Source organism: Myxocyprinus asiaticus, chromosome 28 (assembly GCF_019703515.2).
Source record: "Myxocyprinus asiaticus isolate MX2 ecotype Aquarium Trade chromosome 28, UBuf_Myxa_2, whole genome shotgun sequence".
NCBI lineage: Eukaryota > Metazoa > Chordata > Actinopteri > Cypriniformes > Catostomidae > Myxocyprinus > Myxocyprinus asiaticus.
This window is the reverse complement of record NC_059371.1, coordinates 26,294,504-26,310,988: the sequence shown is the minus strand read 5'-3', so window position 1 is coordinate 26,310,988 and position 16,485 is coordinate 26,294,504. Positions and strand designations below refer to the sequence as shown.

Below are 16,485 nucleotides of genomic sequence, written 5' to 3'. Positions count from 1 at the left end.
CAGTCTGTGTGCACTGAATTTATTTAATACACGAGTTTCACAATTAGAGTTGAATTACTGAAATAAATGAACTTTTCCATGACATTCTAATTTATTGAGATGCACCTGTATGTAAATTACCAATCGCAATACTCTTTAAATATCTCCTTTTGTGTTCAGCAGAAGAAATAAAAGTATGAATTTGAAAAAAGCTTTAAAATTTTTCTGTAACCAACCTCTTCACCCTTTGGGATCCTGCGACTGGAAATTATGATAATCTTGTCCTCTTTGTCAAAAGTCACAACTTCCGCGACACAATTGGGTGCACATGAATGATTGACATAACTAGGGGGAAAAAAACACTAAGAAATAAGACCCAAGCCAAACAACTGGACTTACAAGAATAAAAAAAATAAAAAATAAAAATAAAAAAGGGAAAAACTAGTTTGATCTTACCGGGCAGGACCGCCAGTTAGGGTGGCATCAATCACATGCTCATTATTGATGCGGAACATGTAGATTCCACGGTTCTGATTGTAGAAAACAATGTAGTTCAGAGAATTAAGACAATAAAAGCAAATCTGGTATATGTTGCAAATATGGCATTGCTTGACGTATACAAACCTGCTCCTCATAAATCTTCTCTCTGCGATTTGCCACCTCGTTGCGAATGATGGTGCCAATGTACTCGATGACCATCGTGTGTTTTTCAAGGTCTTTAGCGGCATACAGACCTAGTCCTTGAATACGAGAGCGGGCAAGGTACACATTGTTCTTCCACTCTGTCTTCAATCGGCGGTATTGAGAGGATTTAGAATGAACAAACTGCTTGCTATAGGGGGTGTTGATCTCTCCTGTGAATGTGCTCTGATAGGCTTTGGACATACTCGTGCTGTTAAGAGTATGAGGTCTGAAGAGAAGCAGAATAAAATTACATAAGACCCTGACAATCGTTTTCATACCAAAAATAATCTGTTAGGTCTTCTATTTCCTTTGTATGACACATGAGGTGTGCATGGTGGATGGTGCAGGTAATATTAAAATGTTTAAGATCATATTTCTTACCGTTTGCAGTGAGTGAGTATTTTCGGTTCTGATCGTGCACAGCCAGTAGGATTGATCATGAGAGGAAGCTCCATGAGGGGATGGCGACCATATCTGAATGTGTAATTTTGACAGTTTTCCACACCAGGAAGCTGCAGGAGAGAGGTGTGTAACATTAACACTTAATAATATAGTTAATTGTTCATGTTATTTTTAAAGAGTTGACTCATTTCTCACCGATTCAGTGATTCGCATCACTGCATGGACAGTGAGTCCATACATCTCTTCTCCCTTGACATGCTCAGTGAAGAGCTTCAACATGGCCGCTTCATCACGCAGCTTGGCAACCTGCTGCACAATCTTGCACCAGATGCCTAAGGAGCAGTGGCATGACGTTAACAAGATGAATATTTCCACTAGGATTTAATTTTACAAGCATTTTGGAAAGTGTTAATAGTTCAACTTTACGGGGCCTGGGTAACTCAGCTAGTATTGATGCTGACTACCACCCCTTGAGTCATGAGTTCGAATCCAGGGCATGCTGAGTGACTCCAGCCAGGTCTCCTAAGCAACCAAATTGGCCCGGTTGCTAAGGAGGGTAGAGTCACATGGGGTAACCTCCTCGTGGTCGCGATTAGTGGCTCTCGCTCTCAATGGGGCACGTGGTAAGTTGTGTGTGGATCGTGGAGGGTAGCATGAGCCTCCGCGGTGTCATGCACAATGAGCCACATGATCAGATGCATGGATTGACTGTCTCAGAAGCGGAGGCAACTGAGACTTGTCCTCTGCCACCCGGATTGAGGTGAGTAACCGCGCCACAAACGAGGACCTACTAAGTAGTGGGAATTGGGCATTCCAAATTGGGGAGAAAAGGGGATAAAAATAAATAAAAAAATTAAACTTTACGTACCATCTGGAGTAGCGTCTCGGAAGTGCAGGTCTTCATATCCATGCTCTAGAACTCGCAGTTCAAACAGGGGCCTGCCTTCCAGCTCACTAATGCGACAACGGTAGCGACATCGGCGGTTTGGCACACGGGTGCTCCAGTAAATTCGTGTGGCCTCGTAGCCCACAGGGTAGATAGCAGTGGGTGAGTGAAAGGCAGACATCTGAGAGGGCAAGAGCTGACCCACGGCATGAAATATGAGCCCACCAACACGGAACATGTGAATGCGGTCACCACGTTGCAAGATGCTCGCAATCTGTTTCACCTCATCTCGCTCAATGTAGACACGTCGGAACACAGCAAAACTACTGAGCTCCTCTTCACTGGGTCCTTTAAGCTTATGCTGAGTGCAGAGCATAGTTTTATCTTTGAAAAACATACAGCGTGCCCGAATGGCACAGGCAAAATGATAGACATTGGGGCAGCGCAAACGGTTGCAACTGTTAGTAGCACCTGTCTTCTGACAGTAGGCACAGCGGGTACGTAGTCCACGCCGAAGGGCAACCTCCACATTAATAAGAGCCCCACCCTGAGTCTCATACACTTCAGTAGACCAAAGAGCACAGTTAAGATGCACCCACAGATCAACATCAATGTTAAGAAGACGTGCAGGACCATCTGTGGCGCCATCTCCTTCCTCGTGGCAGAAGCAGCACTTGCGCTTGTCTCTGGGCAGCTTGTCTGGTTTTAGTGTAATACGGAGGCGCTCCATGAGCTCTGAAACCTCACGGCTGTTCTCCTTCTTAGATCCACCCTTGCGAATAGTTATGACTATCTGAAGACGCTTCCATCGCAGGCCCTTCCATTTTTTGACCTTGGGGCGTTGATGTTCTTCTTCATCAAAAAGGGGCCTGCTATGATGTTTGATGGGTTTAAGGGACATCTCCACTGTGGGAGAGTCCAAAGGCAAGGGAGAGCTGGCTGGAACAGAGGGTTGTTCTTCAGATGAAGGCTCTGGCGGGAGAACAACAGGCTCCTGAGATTCAGACTCCATTGTAACAGGGGAGCTGTGAGATTCCAATTTAACTATAGCACTCTCAGGTTTGGTCTCAACAGGGGTGTTTGGGCTTGAAGGACTGGATGACGTAGTCTGAACACGAACCTCTGGTTCTGGTTTGGACTCAGGTTGAGTGATATTTTCAGGCTCAACAGCAGATGATGGGGGAGGAGGTGGGGATGGTGATGGAGGTGGAGACACCTCCAAAGGAATTACAGGCAGATGGCGCACGTCAAGATCCGAAACATTAGTCATGTAACAGTGCTGAGCAGGTCTATCTTCATGCTCTTGACTTTCCTGCAAACAATAAAAAAACAAAAGGACTGTAGCATATTTCTCCAAAGCAAGAAAATACACTCTGAAGAAGTGAAAATTTAAATGTGGTAAAACGTGGTGATAGCGTCAAGTTTAAGATTATGGGCTGCTAACACAAAGGCTAATCGCTAATTAGTAATGACAACAGACTAGAGATTTCCTGAGATCAAAATCCAGCTCTATTATCATTGCACTATTGAGGAAGAAATTTTAACCCACCTTCAAATAAAGAGAATGGAAATGTCAGGAACCTCACCTGTTTGATGAGAGCCAGGATGTCCACTTGTTTCCTCAAGGTACACCCTGGGAGGGAAATATCAAACTGCCTTAACCATTCGGCATCGCTGCTTGCAGAAGGCTCTGTCTTCATACCAAGTGCTCCTGATGGTTAAAACAATTCTCTTTCAGAATAGCTTCAATAACAAACCAAAAAAAAAACAACAAAAAAAACAAGCTAAACATTGTCAAAATTCTGAGAGCCATTTAGAAAGACAGCAGGAGTGCATTACCTGGGTTGGAGGAGTCCGATATTTTTCCAGGTGCAACACCTGGTCTTCCAGGACTCTGGGGAAAGGTCACCTCATAAGAACTTGGCAATTGTATGTGCAGCAGTTGGGCAACAGCCAACATTACTGTGTTGAGATTCTGTCGAGAAGAGAAACAAAACATTTCTTATCATTGTCACGTACCCAGTGCTTTTTAGAGGGGTTCAGACATTCCAAGATTTAAATACCTTCGCTGCAGCTGATGAAAGCATGAAAGTTACAGACACTTCATTGCTTTTGGTTTTGTCCCACTGACTGGAAGAGGGTACAATCTTTCCATCTGCTGAGGAAAATGGTTTTGTCTCAGGAAAACCTGTTCAAGGTATAGATCAGCAGGTGAGCAGAGTCAATCATGAAAGATTTACTAGTCAAGCAAGCAACTATAATCATTTCCAAAACTTGCCACATACTAGGGATGGCAGAACGAGGAACAAGGGGGATTACGGGAGAGATGACCCTCTCATCATCCTCCTCTTTGGGATCCAATAGATGGGGGAAGCGAGTTGCCTCATCTCCTAGTTGGCTTTCAGGAGAGGAAGCAGGTACAATGCTGTCTGGAGCATCACTGTCATCATCACTCTCCATCCTGAGTTGAAAATCAATTAGTGCACTGACATACATGCACACAAGTAAGGATTTGTTGTTCTGTAGATTATATCACTTTGGGCATTTCATTATTTTACCGTATATCTTCGTTCTGGTTGTGTGGTGGAGTGGGAAGAGCTGCTAGTATGTCTACACTCTTTACCTCCTCTGGAACAGAACCTAGAAGTACATGGAGGACCAAAAAAGTTGAATGTCTTTAAAAAAAAAAACAAGGCATTTTAAAATTAAATGAGTTGTTCTTCTGGAAAATCAATACTATGCCTTACCCATGCTTTCCTTTGCATCTGTCTCTTTCTGACCTTCCGCTAGTTCCTCTACAGGGGTCACTCCATTTAGAAGTTTGTGCTGCACGGAAGGGGGTGGAGTTGGGGGAAGTGAAGAAGGTGGTGTTGGAGGATTGCTGAGGTTGTTCTAAAGAAATAAAGCAATAAAGGACATTTCAGAAAATGAAACAAAAACCAAATATAAGTGGAAAAAATACAACCCCTATTCCAAAGTAGTTGGGACAGTAAGGAAAATGCTAATAAAAACAAAAAGTAAATTTTGTAAATGTTATTCAACATGTGGTATATTGAAAACACTACAACATATTATTTGATGTTTTACCTTGGGTATTTAATTTTTTTGTATACAGCAGCACCAAAAGAAAATACAGCTCCAAAAAAGTTGGGACAGTCAAGGTGGTAAACAAGTGGCACTGAAGACAAAAGTTTAAGTTTGGCAAGCGGAATTTCCCCTCATTCATCCATTTTACTGGTTTCCAGCTGCACAATTACATGGGGCTTTTATTGCTGTATTTTGCACTTCATAATGTGCCACACATTTTCAATTAGAGACAGAACAGGACTGAAGGCAGGCCAATCTAGCACCCGCACTCTGCTTATGCAGCCATGCACGTGTAATCTGGGAAGTATTTGGTTTGCTGTCGTCTTGTTGGAAAATGCAGGGAAGTCCCTTAGAAAAGATGACTGTATTGCTCCAAAACGCCGCCATCTTTTTGTAATCAACATTTTTTATTAAATCTTATAATAACAAGAAACACACACATATATATATATATATATATATATATATATATATATATATATATATATATATATATATATATATATATATACACACACACACACACACACACACACACACACACACTTAAACCCCCCAACCCCGCCTCCCCAAAAAACAATTCTGTGGACACACATAAGTAAATACATACACACACACACACATAATAATCATACTCAAAAACTATACTACAATACTCTCTCCACACCCCACCCGAGAGCCCCCCAAAAATTCCAAATTTCCGGACAAACAAATCTAAATCACCCCGTCTTCCCAATGACACCTCCTCTTAAGCTGCTACCCTCCCCATCTCCGTGCACCACTCCGGATATGGGGGCGCACCAGCTGACCTCCATCCCCTCAAAATAACCTGCCCAGCGATCATCACACAGGTCAGAACCCAGTTCTCAATATGGCCATCCCCCACATCAATGACCGCCCCATCGCCCAGAACACAAAGTCTGGGGCCAAATGAAACCCGAGTGCCCACCACTTTGCAGACAAAATTCTGAACCTTCGACCAGAATTTCTGGATCTCGACACACCACCAAAAAACATGGGCCATGTCTCTATTCTCCAATTGGCATCTCCAGCAGGTGGGTGTGTCTTTAAGACCAAGCCTATACAGTCTAGAGGGGGTCCAATAAAATCTATGCAAAATTTTGAATTGTATAAAACGCACCCTTGCATCTCTAGATGCAGACTTAATGTTTTTAAGAATCTTAGCCCACACTCCTTCCTCCAATGCAAAGTTGAAATCGTTCTCCCATACTTTCTTGAGAGACGTTAAGGCTCTATCCCCCAGACTCTGAATTAACAGGGAGTAGTACACTGATGCCTCATGACCTTTTCCAAAAGCCACAATTACCTCTCCAAAAGCATCTGCCTCCTTAGGGGGCTGTGTGCTACTCCCAAAAATAGTACAAAGCATGTGGCGCAGTTGTAAATACCTATAAAACTGAGGTCTGGGGATCCCAAAATGTTGGACCAAGTTTTCAAACGATCTCAACACTCCACTTTCATATAGGTCACTGAGTGTAGAAACCCCCTCACAATCCATTCCGGCCAGCAGAAAGGGGACTTGCCAATACACAATCTTGGGTTCTGCCATATGCTCGAGGCAACATTTAAATAAGTGCCCAATTTAAACAATCTGGACACATTAGTCCATACCGAGTGTAAATGCGAAATAACGGGGTGTAACTTAACTTTTCTGATTAGTTTGATAGAGATGCTTTGTAATGGCGAAATAGGGGCAAGAACTGCCTGTTCAATAACAAACCAGAGAGGGGCTATCTCAGGTGGAAGTGACCAATGAGCCAATGTCTGAGACTGAACACATAGTAATTAAACAAAATCTTGGGTAGGCCTAGCCCACCTTTGTCTATCGGCCTATGTAACTTATTAAAATGCAATCTGGGACGTTTACCATTCCAAATGATTGTGGCAGGTAGTTAAATTTTGGAATACAATTCATTTTAATAACATTAACCTTCCCAATCATCGATTTATGTAATGAAGCTCACCTGCCCATATCGCTCGAAAACCTTTTTATTAAAGGGTCAAAATTAACACTAACTAAATCACACAAATTTGCTGGGAATAAAATCCCCAAATACTTAATGCCCTGTTTGGGCCACTGGAAGGCGCCCGGCTGGAAAGCCGTTACTGGACAGTACACTGTCAGAGCCAAAGCTTCGGATTTTGACCAATTGACTTTGTATCTTGAGAACTTGGAAAAGGAATTAATAATTCTGTGGAGGCAAGGCATAGATCTAGTAGGTTCAGAGACAAATAATAAAATATCATCTGCGTAAAGCAGAAGCTTATGCGCCACACCTCCCGCAACCACCCCTGGAAAATCATCCTCCTTTCTTATCACGGCTGCTAATGGTTCCAGGGCAAGACAGAACAATAATGGGGAAAGTGGGCAACCCTGTCGAGTGCCCCTATCCAGAGTAAAATAATCTGAAATTAATCCATTTGTTTGTACCGCTGCTACAGGGTATCTATAAAGTAACTTAATCCAACCAATAAATGTACTCCCGAACCCATACATTTCCAAAATCTTAAAAAGATAATCCCATTCTACTATATCAAACGCCTTTTCGGCGTCAAGTGAGATGGCAGCGACCGGAGACTGATCATTCGCTACTGACCACATGATATTGATGAGACGCCTGATGTTATCAGATGAGCTGCGGCCCCGAATAAACCCCACCTGATCTATGTGTATAAGAGATGTCATAACCTTACTTAATCGGTTAGCCAAAATTTTTACATCTAGCTGGATCAGGGTAATTGGACGGCAACTCTTACACTCGCTTGGATCTTTGTCTTTTTTTAAGAATCAGACTGATCCGGGCTTGTGTCATGGTTGGAGGAAGCTTTTTATTCTTTAATGATTCAGTATAAACTTCTAACAAAAGTGGAGCCAGTTCTGTAGCATAGGATCTAAAAAATTCTGCGGCAAAACCATCTGGCCCTGGAGCCTTGCCAGTAGGTAGGGACTTAATTATCTCGTCAAGCTCCTCCAAGGTTATCTCAGAATCAAGAAAGTTTTTTTGCTCAGTCTTCATTTTAGGAAGATCTAATGGTTCCACAAAGTTTCTAATATCTTCATCAGTAGACGAAGACGTGGAACTATAAAGATCAAGATAGAATGCTTTAAAGGCGTTATTAATATCAATGGCTGAGGTAAAAATTTCACCACCAGCAGATTTCACTGAGGTAATGACAGAAAGAGACTCTCTCTACTTTATATATCTAGCCAAAAGCTTCCCTGCTTTGTCCCGACTCAAAGTATGACTGTCTTGCCCTGAATAACCAAAACTCCACTTTCTGCGACAAAATAGTATTATATTTCAATCGGGTCAATTCTCTGAGGCCATCAAATGACATACGGCGCTTCAGCTCTGCCTCTGCACTTTTAATATTTCCTTCCAACTCCATGAGTTCTCGTGCTTTGGATCTTTTGATGAATGAGGCATACTGTATGATCTGACCCTTAAGTGCCTCCCAAGCCACGCCCACAGAGGATACCGAGGACCACTTGGTCCAAATTTTTCAGCTTCTTGTGGGGAAAGATGCATATCTTGAAGAAACACTATATCATATTTCTTACGTTTAAGAAAATAAATAACCTTCCTTCTTTTTATGGGGTGCCCCAACCCATTCACATTCCATGTGGAGAGAGATAGTACACTCATATTAACATTTGACATTTTGATATAATAGAAAAAATAAATTGTGTGCCAAAAACAAAATTATGAAGACCACATTTCAACATTAATGCAACAATAAAACCCCGAACAAAACAAACAGAAAAACGTGCGCATTAACCCCACGCACGAAAGCACCAACCGACATCAATCCCTTTAAACTCAAAGAGTCCATGTACGCCTACGAGAGCCCCCGCGACAACTTTGCCATAGGATTGTTCAATTTTGCCTCACAAATTTGTAAAGCAAAATTACATAACATCAAATATTTTGTAAAACAAACCCCAGCCAACAGGCAGAATAAACACAAAGAACGTGTAGACTCATTCACAGAACTGTCTCGAAGGTGTGTTCCTTCACAAAACAAATTCCAGCCGATATAAAGCCGTTCAGTTTCCTCGGTCAGACGAACAAATCTTCAGTGAGCCAGCTGATGAGTGCAGCAGATAACAATCATTCCAATGTCCCACGAAAATACTCCACAAATCATACTCCAGCCAACAAGAGGCTAACAAGGAATAACTGTCCCGAAGAAGTGTTATTTAACAAAACAAGCTCCAACTGCTAGGCGGAACCAGCACAAAAGGAAACGAAACACGCATCCCGGTTCCTCGGATGGTCAAGAGTCAATTCACTCGGAGGCCGCATAAAAGTATATCCCATGATTTACACAGTCCGCCAACTTTATAAAAGACATCCTTTGTGTGGGCATGTAGATATTTTGCGGTCATCCGTAGTGTCTACAGTGCATCCGGAAAGTATTTACAGCGCTTCACTTTTTCCACATTTTGTTATGTTACAGCCTTATTCCAAAATTGATTAAATTCATTATTTTCCTCAAAATTCTACAAACAATACCCCATAATGACAATGTGAAAGAAGTTTGTTTGAAATCTTTGCAAATTTATTAAAAATAAAAAACGAAAAAAAAAAAAAATAATAATAATAATAAAAAAAAAATAAATAAATCACACGTACGTAAGTATTCACAGCCTTTGCTCAATACTTTGTTGAAGCACCTTTGGCACCAATTACAGCCTCAAGTCTTTTTGAGTATGATGCTACAAGCTTGGCACACCTATTTTTGGGCAGTTTCTCCCATTCTTCTTTGCAGGACCACTCAAGCTCCATCAGGTTGGATGGGGAGCGTCGGTGCACAGCCATTTTCAGATCTCTCCAGAGATGTGTATATGTGTGTGTGTATATATATATATATATATATATATATATATATATATAATCTCAATCGGGTTCAAGTCTGGGCTCTGGCTGGGCCACTCGAGGACATTCACAGAGTTGTCCTGTAGCCACTCCTTTGTTATCTTGGCTGTGTGCTTAGGGTCGTTGTCCTGTTGGAAGATGAACCTTCAACCTCAGTCTGAGGTCCAGAGCGCTCTGGAGCAGGTTTTCATCAAGGATGTCTCTGTACATTACTGCATTCATCTTTCCCTCAATCCTGACTAGTCTCCCAGTTCCTGCTGCTGAAAAACATCCCCACAGCATGATGCTGCCACCACCATGCTTCACTGTAGGGATGGTATTAGCCATGTGATGAGTGGTGCCTGATTTCCTCCAGACATGACGCTTGCCATTCAGGCCAAAGAGTTCAATCTTTGTTTCATCAGACCAGAGAATTTTGTTTCTCATGGCCTGAGAGTCCTTCAGGTGACTTTTGGCAAACTCCAGGCAGGCTGTCATGTGCCTTTTACTGAGGAGTGGCTTCCATCTGGCCACTCTACCATACAGGCCTGATTGGTAGAGTGCTGCAGAGATGGTTGTTCTTCTGGAAGGTTCTCCTCTCTCCACAGAGAAACGCTGGAGCTCTGTCAGAGTGACCATCGGGTTCTTGGTCACCTCCCTGACTAAGGCCCTTCTCCCCCAATTGCTCAGTTTGGCCGGGCGGCCAGCTCTAGGAAGAGTCCTGGTGGTTCCAAACTTCTTCCATTTACGGATGATGGAGGCCACTGTGCTCATTGGGACCTTCAACGCTGCAGAAATTTTTCTGTACCCTTCCCCAGATCTGTGTCTCGATACAATCGTGTCTCAGAGATCTACAGACAATTCCTTGGACTTCATGGCTTGGTTTGTGCGCTGACATGCACTGTTAACTGTGGGACCTTATATAGACAGGTGTGTGCCTTTCCAAATCATGTCCAATCAACTTTATTTACCACAGGTGGACTCCAATCAAGTTGTAGAAACATCTCAAGGATGATCAGTGGAAACAGGATGCACCTGAGCTCAATTTTGAGTGTCATGGCAAAGGCTGTGAATACTTATGTACATGTGATTTTTTTCGTTTTTTATTTTTAATAAATTTGCAAAGATTTCAAACAAACTTCATTCATGTTGTCATTATGGGGTATTGTTTGTAGAATTTTGAGGAAAATAATGAATTTAATCCATTTTGGAATAAGGCTGTAACATAACAAAATGTGGAAAAAGTGAAGCGCTGTGAATACTTTCCGGATGCACTTACACTTACACTTGACTTCTCAATCAGTGAGTCAATCCACTCACAAGAAAAACACCCAATGGTTACTCATCCATTGTTTCAATAAAAGACATTGCCTGATTGGGACATGTAAATACCGTCCTTGGTGTTTATTCTCAGTCTGGCCGGAAACATCAGAGCAAAAGTGATCTTCCGCTGATGTAAGAGTTTCTTGCATTCCTTAAACCGATTGCGTTTCTCTTGTCGAGTTCGCAAAGTCCGGGAACAAGAAATTATTGTAATTCTTCCAAGAAAGCTTTCCTTTGCTCCTCGCCTGGCGCAACACGAGATTTTTATCAGATGATCTAAAAAATTTGGCCAGAATCGATCGGGGCCTTTCTCCCTCAGCAGATCTGTGAGCTCGCTTGATTTCCAGCTTGTGGCCTGTTATGTCGAGCAGACTCGGGAAAAGCTCATCTAGGAACTTCACCACATCTCTGCCCTCCTCATGCTCAGGAATTCCAACAATTCGAATGTTATTCCTGCGGCTTCTAATCTCAAGATCTTCAAGCTTTTCAAGAACACGTTCCAAATCAACTTTGGTCACGGGCGGATTAACGGCTACTTCCCTCTCTGATGACTCCAAATGATCGATTCGTTTCTCAACATCTGTCACTCTTGTGACTAACTCAGATAAAAAAAATTTCCATCACCATAATACATCGACGTATTACAACGAGATCCTCCAAGTACCTTCGTCAACATAACCGACATGTTGGACAGTTGACGCTGGATTCCTTCTCCCACCGTGCCATCCAAATCGAGTCCCCGGTCCACAGGCCTGTCTGGGCTTTCATCTTGAACCTGTAAGTGTCTTTTAATGTCTCCAGAGCCCAAGGATTTTGACTTCTTTGCCATGTTTACCTCAAACAGCAAATGTGTAACTGGGTGTATCAAATTTCACCGGATTATATAATGAAAATATTTAAAACAAATTAGCAAAGTGCGCAGAGCTCTCTCACACGTCTGCCCTTCGCCCTTCACATGGCTCCTTAGTAGCAGAGCTTATTAAATAGTCAAACTCTTGCAAAAGTTCATCAACAGACACACTAGGAACAAGATAAATATGTTCTAGCTTCAGTAAGAGAGAGGCAACTTTTTCCCAAAACGCCATCTTCAAAGGACGTCCCTGCATTTTCCAGCAGGACAATACCAAACCACATACTGCCCGGATTTCAAGTGCATGGCTGCATAAGTGAAGAGTGGGGGTACTAGACTGGCCTATCTGCAGTCCTGTTCTGTCTCCAATTAAGAATGTGTGGCACATTATGAAGCGCAAAATATGCCAATGAAGGCCCCTTACAATTGCGTAGCTAAAGACCTGCATCTTGCACATACTACACTTAAACTTGTGTCTTCAGTGCCCAAATGCTCAAGTTTTATTAGAAGACATGGTGATTTTTGCAAAATCACTCTTTTTATCAATAGCATTTTCCATACTTTCCAAACTTTGGGGCTGCATTAACCCCTGCTGACTTTGCAGGTTAATTAATCCTTGTTGTATGTTTGGTTGTTGCTGTCCCATTAGCGTATTGCCCATTAAAACCTGGGTTGGCTGTTATAATTGAAAAGTGTCAGTCATTGAAATCTGGATGCATTTTAGGAACTTGTTTTCAACAGTTTTTAATTCGTTTTTGAGTTGCTAGTTGTTCCTTAGAAATCAAGATTAGGAATTCACACAGAGTCCACCTGGACAGTGTTTTGTCGCATACATGAATACTAACAAAAAAATTACAGTGCACCTTTGTAAGGAGTTGGGAATAGTAATCCGGAATATTTTCCAGCATGGCATTTCCAAATGAGCCTTTCAACTGGGTCTTGGCATTGGCTGGGCTGCTGCCAAAAGGAGCAAACATATCCAGACTAGCAGTAATGGAAGGCTCCATCAAAGGAAGAAGAGAAAGTCCCTGTGGGTTATCAAAACACATAATTAAAAATAACAATACCTTTACCAACATGAAGCCATTAGAGCAATGACTCAATGTACGGACATTCATCCATATTCAAAACCATGTATCACTCATAAAATAGGATGCAAAGATGCAAGGAACCAATAGCACATACTTGCTTCAGCTGCTTCATTATTGCCTCAGTTTTTCCAACCTCTTCTTTTTTTGTTTTCTTACGAGAGTTTGGACCACGGTCTCCAGCTTTTGTAGTACGCTTGGCCTTGACTATTGGAGTTCTCTTTGTGAGTGACTGCAGATCCTAAAAAATGATTATAGATCACAATTTGATTCTTAACAATTGAATAATGCTGGCCTATGCATACTGAAAATACTTTTTGGGCCGTACCTCCATGTTGCGTGGAGTTCCTTGAAGTTTCTGCTCCAGCATTGCCAGTTTGCTATTGATGTGACCGTTTATTTCATTATGAATACCATCTGAGGGTCTCTGAGATGCCAGTTGTAAGTTTTTGGTTCGGAGGAGTTTCTGCAGTAGCTGTTGGCCTGTTTCTGTTCTTTGGATTTGGGATCCAAGATCTCCTGCTTGATTTCTAGAATTCGGAGCAGAGTTTGCCATAGCAGTGGCACTGCTCACACTGACTGCCTCTCCAGCAATTTCTCTCTTAATAGCCTCAGAATGGGCTTCAACACTACCTCCTGTGTCACACTGGAATTCACGCGGCTCCTGTTTGATGTTTTGCAGCATCATCTTGCACATCTCACTGGCTGCTGAAGTTGGCTGAGACATATGACCCTCAGATGTTTGGGCAGCACTTGGTGCTTTTGGTAGGTTCTGTTTTGACTGAGGAGATGTACCATTGAGTGTAAAGGGAGCTGTAAGTCCTTCAGTATTAGGTCTTGGAGCCTTGGCAGTTGGAGATCTCAGAGGTGAGGCTATTGAAATCCCTGTCTGGCTAAAGGGGCTACTCTTTCCAGCAACACTATCTGACCTAGATGGTGATGATAAGTGACTAGAGAGAGACTTGGTGCCTGGCTCTTGTTTATTTGAAGATGCTGGGCTTGAACCAGCTTTTGGAACTGAAGACCCTGCAGGAGAGCCTGCATGAGAGGGAGAGGCTTGAAAGGGGCTCAGTGCTGTTGCAACATGGGACTGTTGTTGCTGAAGATGTTGTGGGCCCGGTGGAGTCTGACACATTCTCATGAGCCTTTGCTGATTGGAAAGTGGGCTTACAGGAGAACCCTGACTCACTAACTGGCGAGGAGACATTGGCCTTGCCATATGTCCCGGTGCTGTGGTACGTATCTGACCCATTATTGGCCTGGGCACTTGCCCCCTCATCATATGATGCTGATGTACTTGTTGCTGTTGCAACATCTGCTGCTGCGCGCTACTGATGTACTGTGGTGAGGGTCCTTGAAAGGGCTGTTGCAAAGTCCCCACTGTGCCTTGATGGTACTGTGGAGTCATCCCAGAAGGTTGTCCCAATGCTTCTGGTTGCTGTGGAGTCCCAGCTGGACTCCGTTTACCTGCTAATCCAAAGTGGTGCTGTTGTTGTGTTTCAAGACCTGGAATTCGAGGACCAACTGCTGACCCCTGTGGGACCTGGGGACGAATGTGCCCCTGGGCCTGACCTTGCATTCTTATTATCTGGCCTTGCTGCAGCTGTCGCTGAGCAATCATTGCCTGAATTTGCTGCAACTGTTGGCTGGGAGTCAGGTGACGAAGTTGAGGGTTCTGCGCAATGAAGGCCTGAATGTTAATAGGGGTGCGTATTTGTCCTGTGGGAAGACCAGGCCTTTGAGTCATCATAATCTGCTGACCCCTAGGCATGCCCATCTGTTTGGTCAACAGGGCCTGCTGCTGTGGATTTGTAATGCCAGTCATTGTAGTTTGAGTCGGAGCACTATTCTGACCAAGCACATCTTGTGGTTGATGTGCAGCAATCTGACCACCTTGCTGTTGGGACATTAAGCACATTTGTTGATCTTCCTGTTTTACTTGTATGGAGTTTTGAGTCTGAAGACCAAGTTGCATTTGTTGTTGGCCAAGTTGCATCTGTTGTTGTGGTTGTACTTGAATGTGGGATCCCACCTGTTGGTTGCTCCCAAAGCCATGTTGTTCTGTTACACATGTGTTCTGGGTTGGCTGCTGCTGTGCTGTCTGTTGTTGACCCAGAAAAGCATGTGGTTGCTGTGGCTGTCCAACAACACATTGCTGCTGCTTTCCAGTAGATCCCTGTTGCTGCATCTGAAGTGGCGTAGATGGTCCACCCTGTTGGGGGGATGTTTTCGGACTAAGTATTCCTCCATCTTTATGGGCAGGATTCTGAAGATCTTGGGTAAAGCCCTGAACCCCCTGTTGCAAATTCTCAGCAACTCCTTCGGTACTCCCTGATGGAGCTTCTAAAGTTCGAGGCTCGGATGGACCAGTCTGTGTTGATTGTTTCTGTTGAGTAATTTGCTGCTGTTGAAGTTGAGCAAGTTTTTTTGCAGCATTCTGTTGTTGTTGTGACATGAGCATGCGCTGAGCCATTAAACTCTGCTGCTGAGGTGCGAGTTGTGATGGTGGCCCCCTAATAACATGCTGGCCACCCGGCCCATGCTGATCCATCAAACCCTGAGGTCTCTGAAGCTGTTGAACCATTTCCTGATTACCAACTATGCCCTGTGGTTGGCCTGCTATCATATTTGCAGTTTGTGTCATTGACTGTCCCATGACATTGTGTTGCGTCTGCCCAATAATCTGGTTCCCCAACATACTTGGAGGAGGCTGCATTAACCCCTGCTGACTTTGCAGGTTAATTAATCCTTGTTGTATGTTTGGTTGTTGCTGTCCCATTAGCGTACTGCCCATTAAAACCTGGGTTGGCTGGTTGCCAATGGCTCCGGGCTGCTGGCTAATTCCAGGCTGCTGCCCCAACATCAACTGCTGTTGTTGCTGCTGCTGTTGCATCTTTTGGACCATTTGCATCCTATGCCGAAACTGTTGCTCCTGTAGAACTCTTGGGTCTGGTCCTTGGGCTCCAGGGCCTTGTGGGAAAAAGCCTGGAGGTGGGACCGGTTGCACAGTGCCAGCACCAAGTGGCAGAGGAGGCTGGGCTCCACTGTAGGGTTGCATTTGTGGCATTCTAATCGGCATACCTCCTTGAGGGATCCCTCCAGGTGACTGACCAATAATTGGTCCTGCCTGTTGGCCCATCATCATTTGTCCAGGAATCTTGGAAAGCATTTGGGGCGCCTGTGTAGAGGGACCAGGAGCTAGCATGGAAGACCCTTGCTGATGCTGCTGTTGTTTACTTCGATACTCTGCAATAAGATTGGTGTGCTCCTTCTGCTGCTTGCGCACCTGAAAAAAAAAATCCTTGT

The 16,485-nt window shown here is 43.5% G+C and overlaps 1 protein-coding gene across 8 annotated transcripts in view; it reads right to left on the bottom strand.

The window, feature by feature from the left end:
* Positions 1 to 16,485, bottom strand: part of LOC127418716 (histone-lysine N-methyltransferase 2D-like) — a 56,196-nt gene that overhangs the window by 3,979 nt on the left and 35,732 nt on the right. For 7 of the 8 annotated variants that reach the window (XR_007893539.1, XM_051659438.1, XM_051659437.1 and 4 more), the window contains 15 exons: positions 13,508 to 16,465; positions 13,277 to 13,420; positions 12,955 to 13,119; positions 4,699 to 4,843; positions 4,510 to 4,591; positions 4,237 to 4,412; positions 4,015 to 4,139; positions 3,791 to 3,926; positions 3,538 to 3,662; positions 1,934 to 3,263; positions 1,261 to 1,397; positions 1,045 to 1,175; positions 604 to 889; positions 436 to 509; positions 216 to 324 (listed from right to left, as the gene is read on the bottom strand). Coding sequence is in view for 7 of the 8 variants with exons in the window: in XM_051659438.1 (XP_051515398.1) it covers positions 216 to 324; positions 436 to 509; positions 604 to 889; positions 1,045 to 1,175; positions 1,261 to 1,397; positions 1,934 to 3,263; positions 3,538 to 3,662; positions 3,791 to 3,926; positions 4,015 to 4,139; positions 4,237 to 4,412; positions 4,510 to 4,591; positions 4,699 to 4,843; positions 12,955 to 13,119; positions 13,277 to 13,420; positions 13,508 to 16,465 (6,123 nt within the window). In the remaining variant the exon portion in view is untranslated. The remainder of the gene's footprint in view (positions 1 to 215; positions 325 to 435; positions 510 to 603; positions 890 to 1,044; positions 1,176 to 1,260; positions 1,398 to 1,933; positions 3,264 to 3,537; positions 3,663 to 3,790; positions 3,927 to 4,014; positions 4,140 to 4,236; positions 4,413 to 4,509; positions 4,592 to 4,698; positions 4,844 to 12,954; positions 13,120 to 13,276; positions 13,421 to 13,507; positions 16,466 to 16,485) is intronic. The other variant, XM_051659442.1, reaches the window with a different exon arrangement.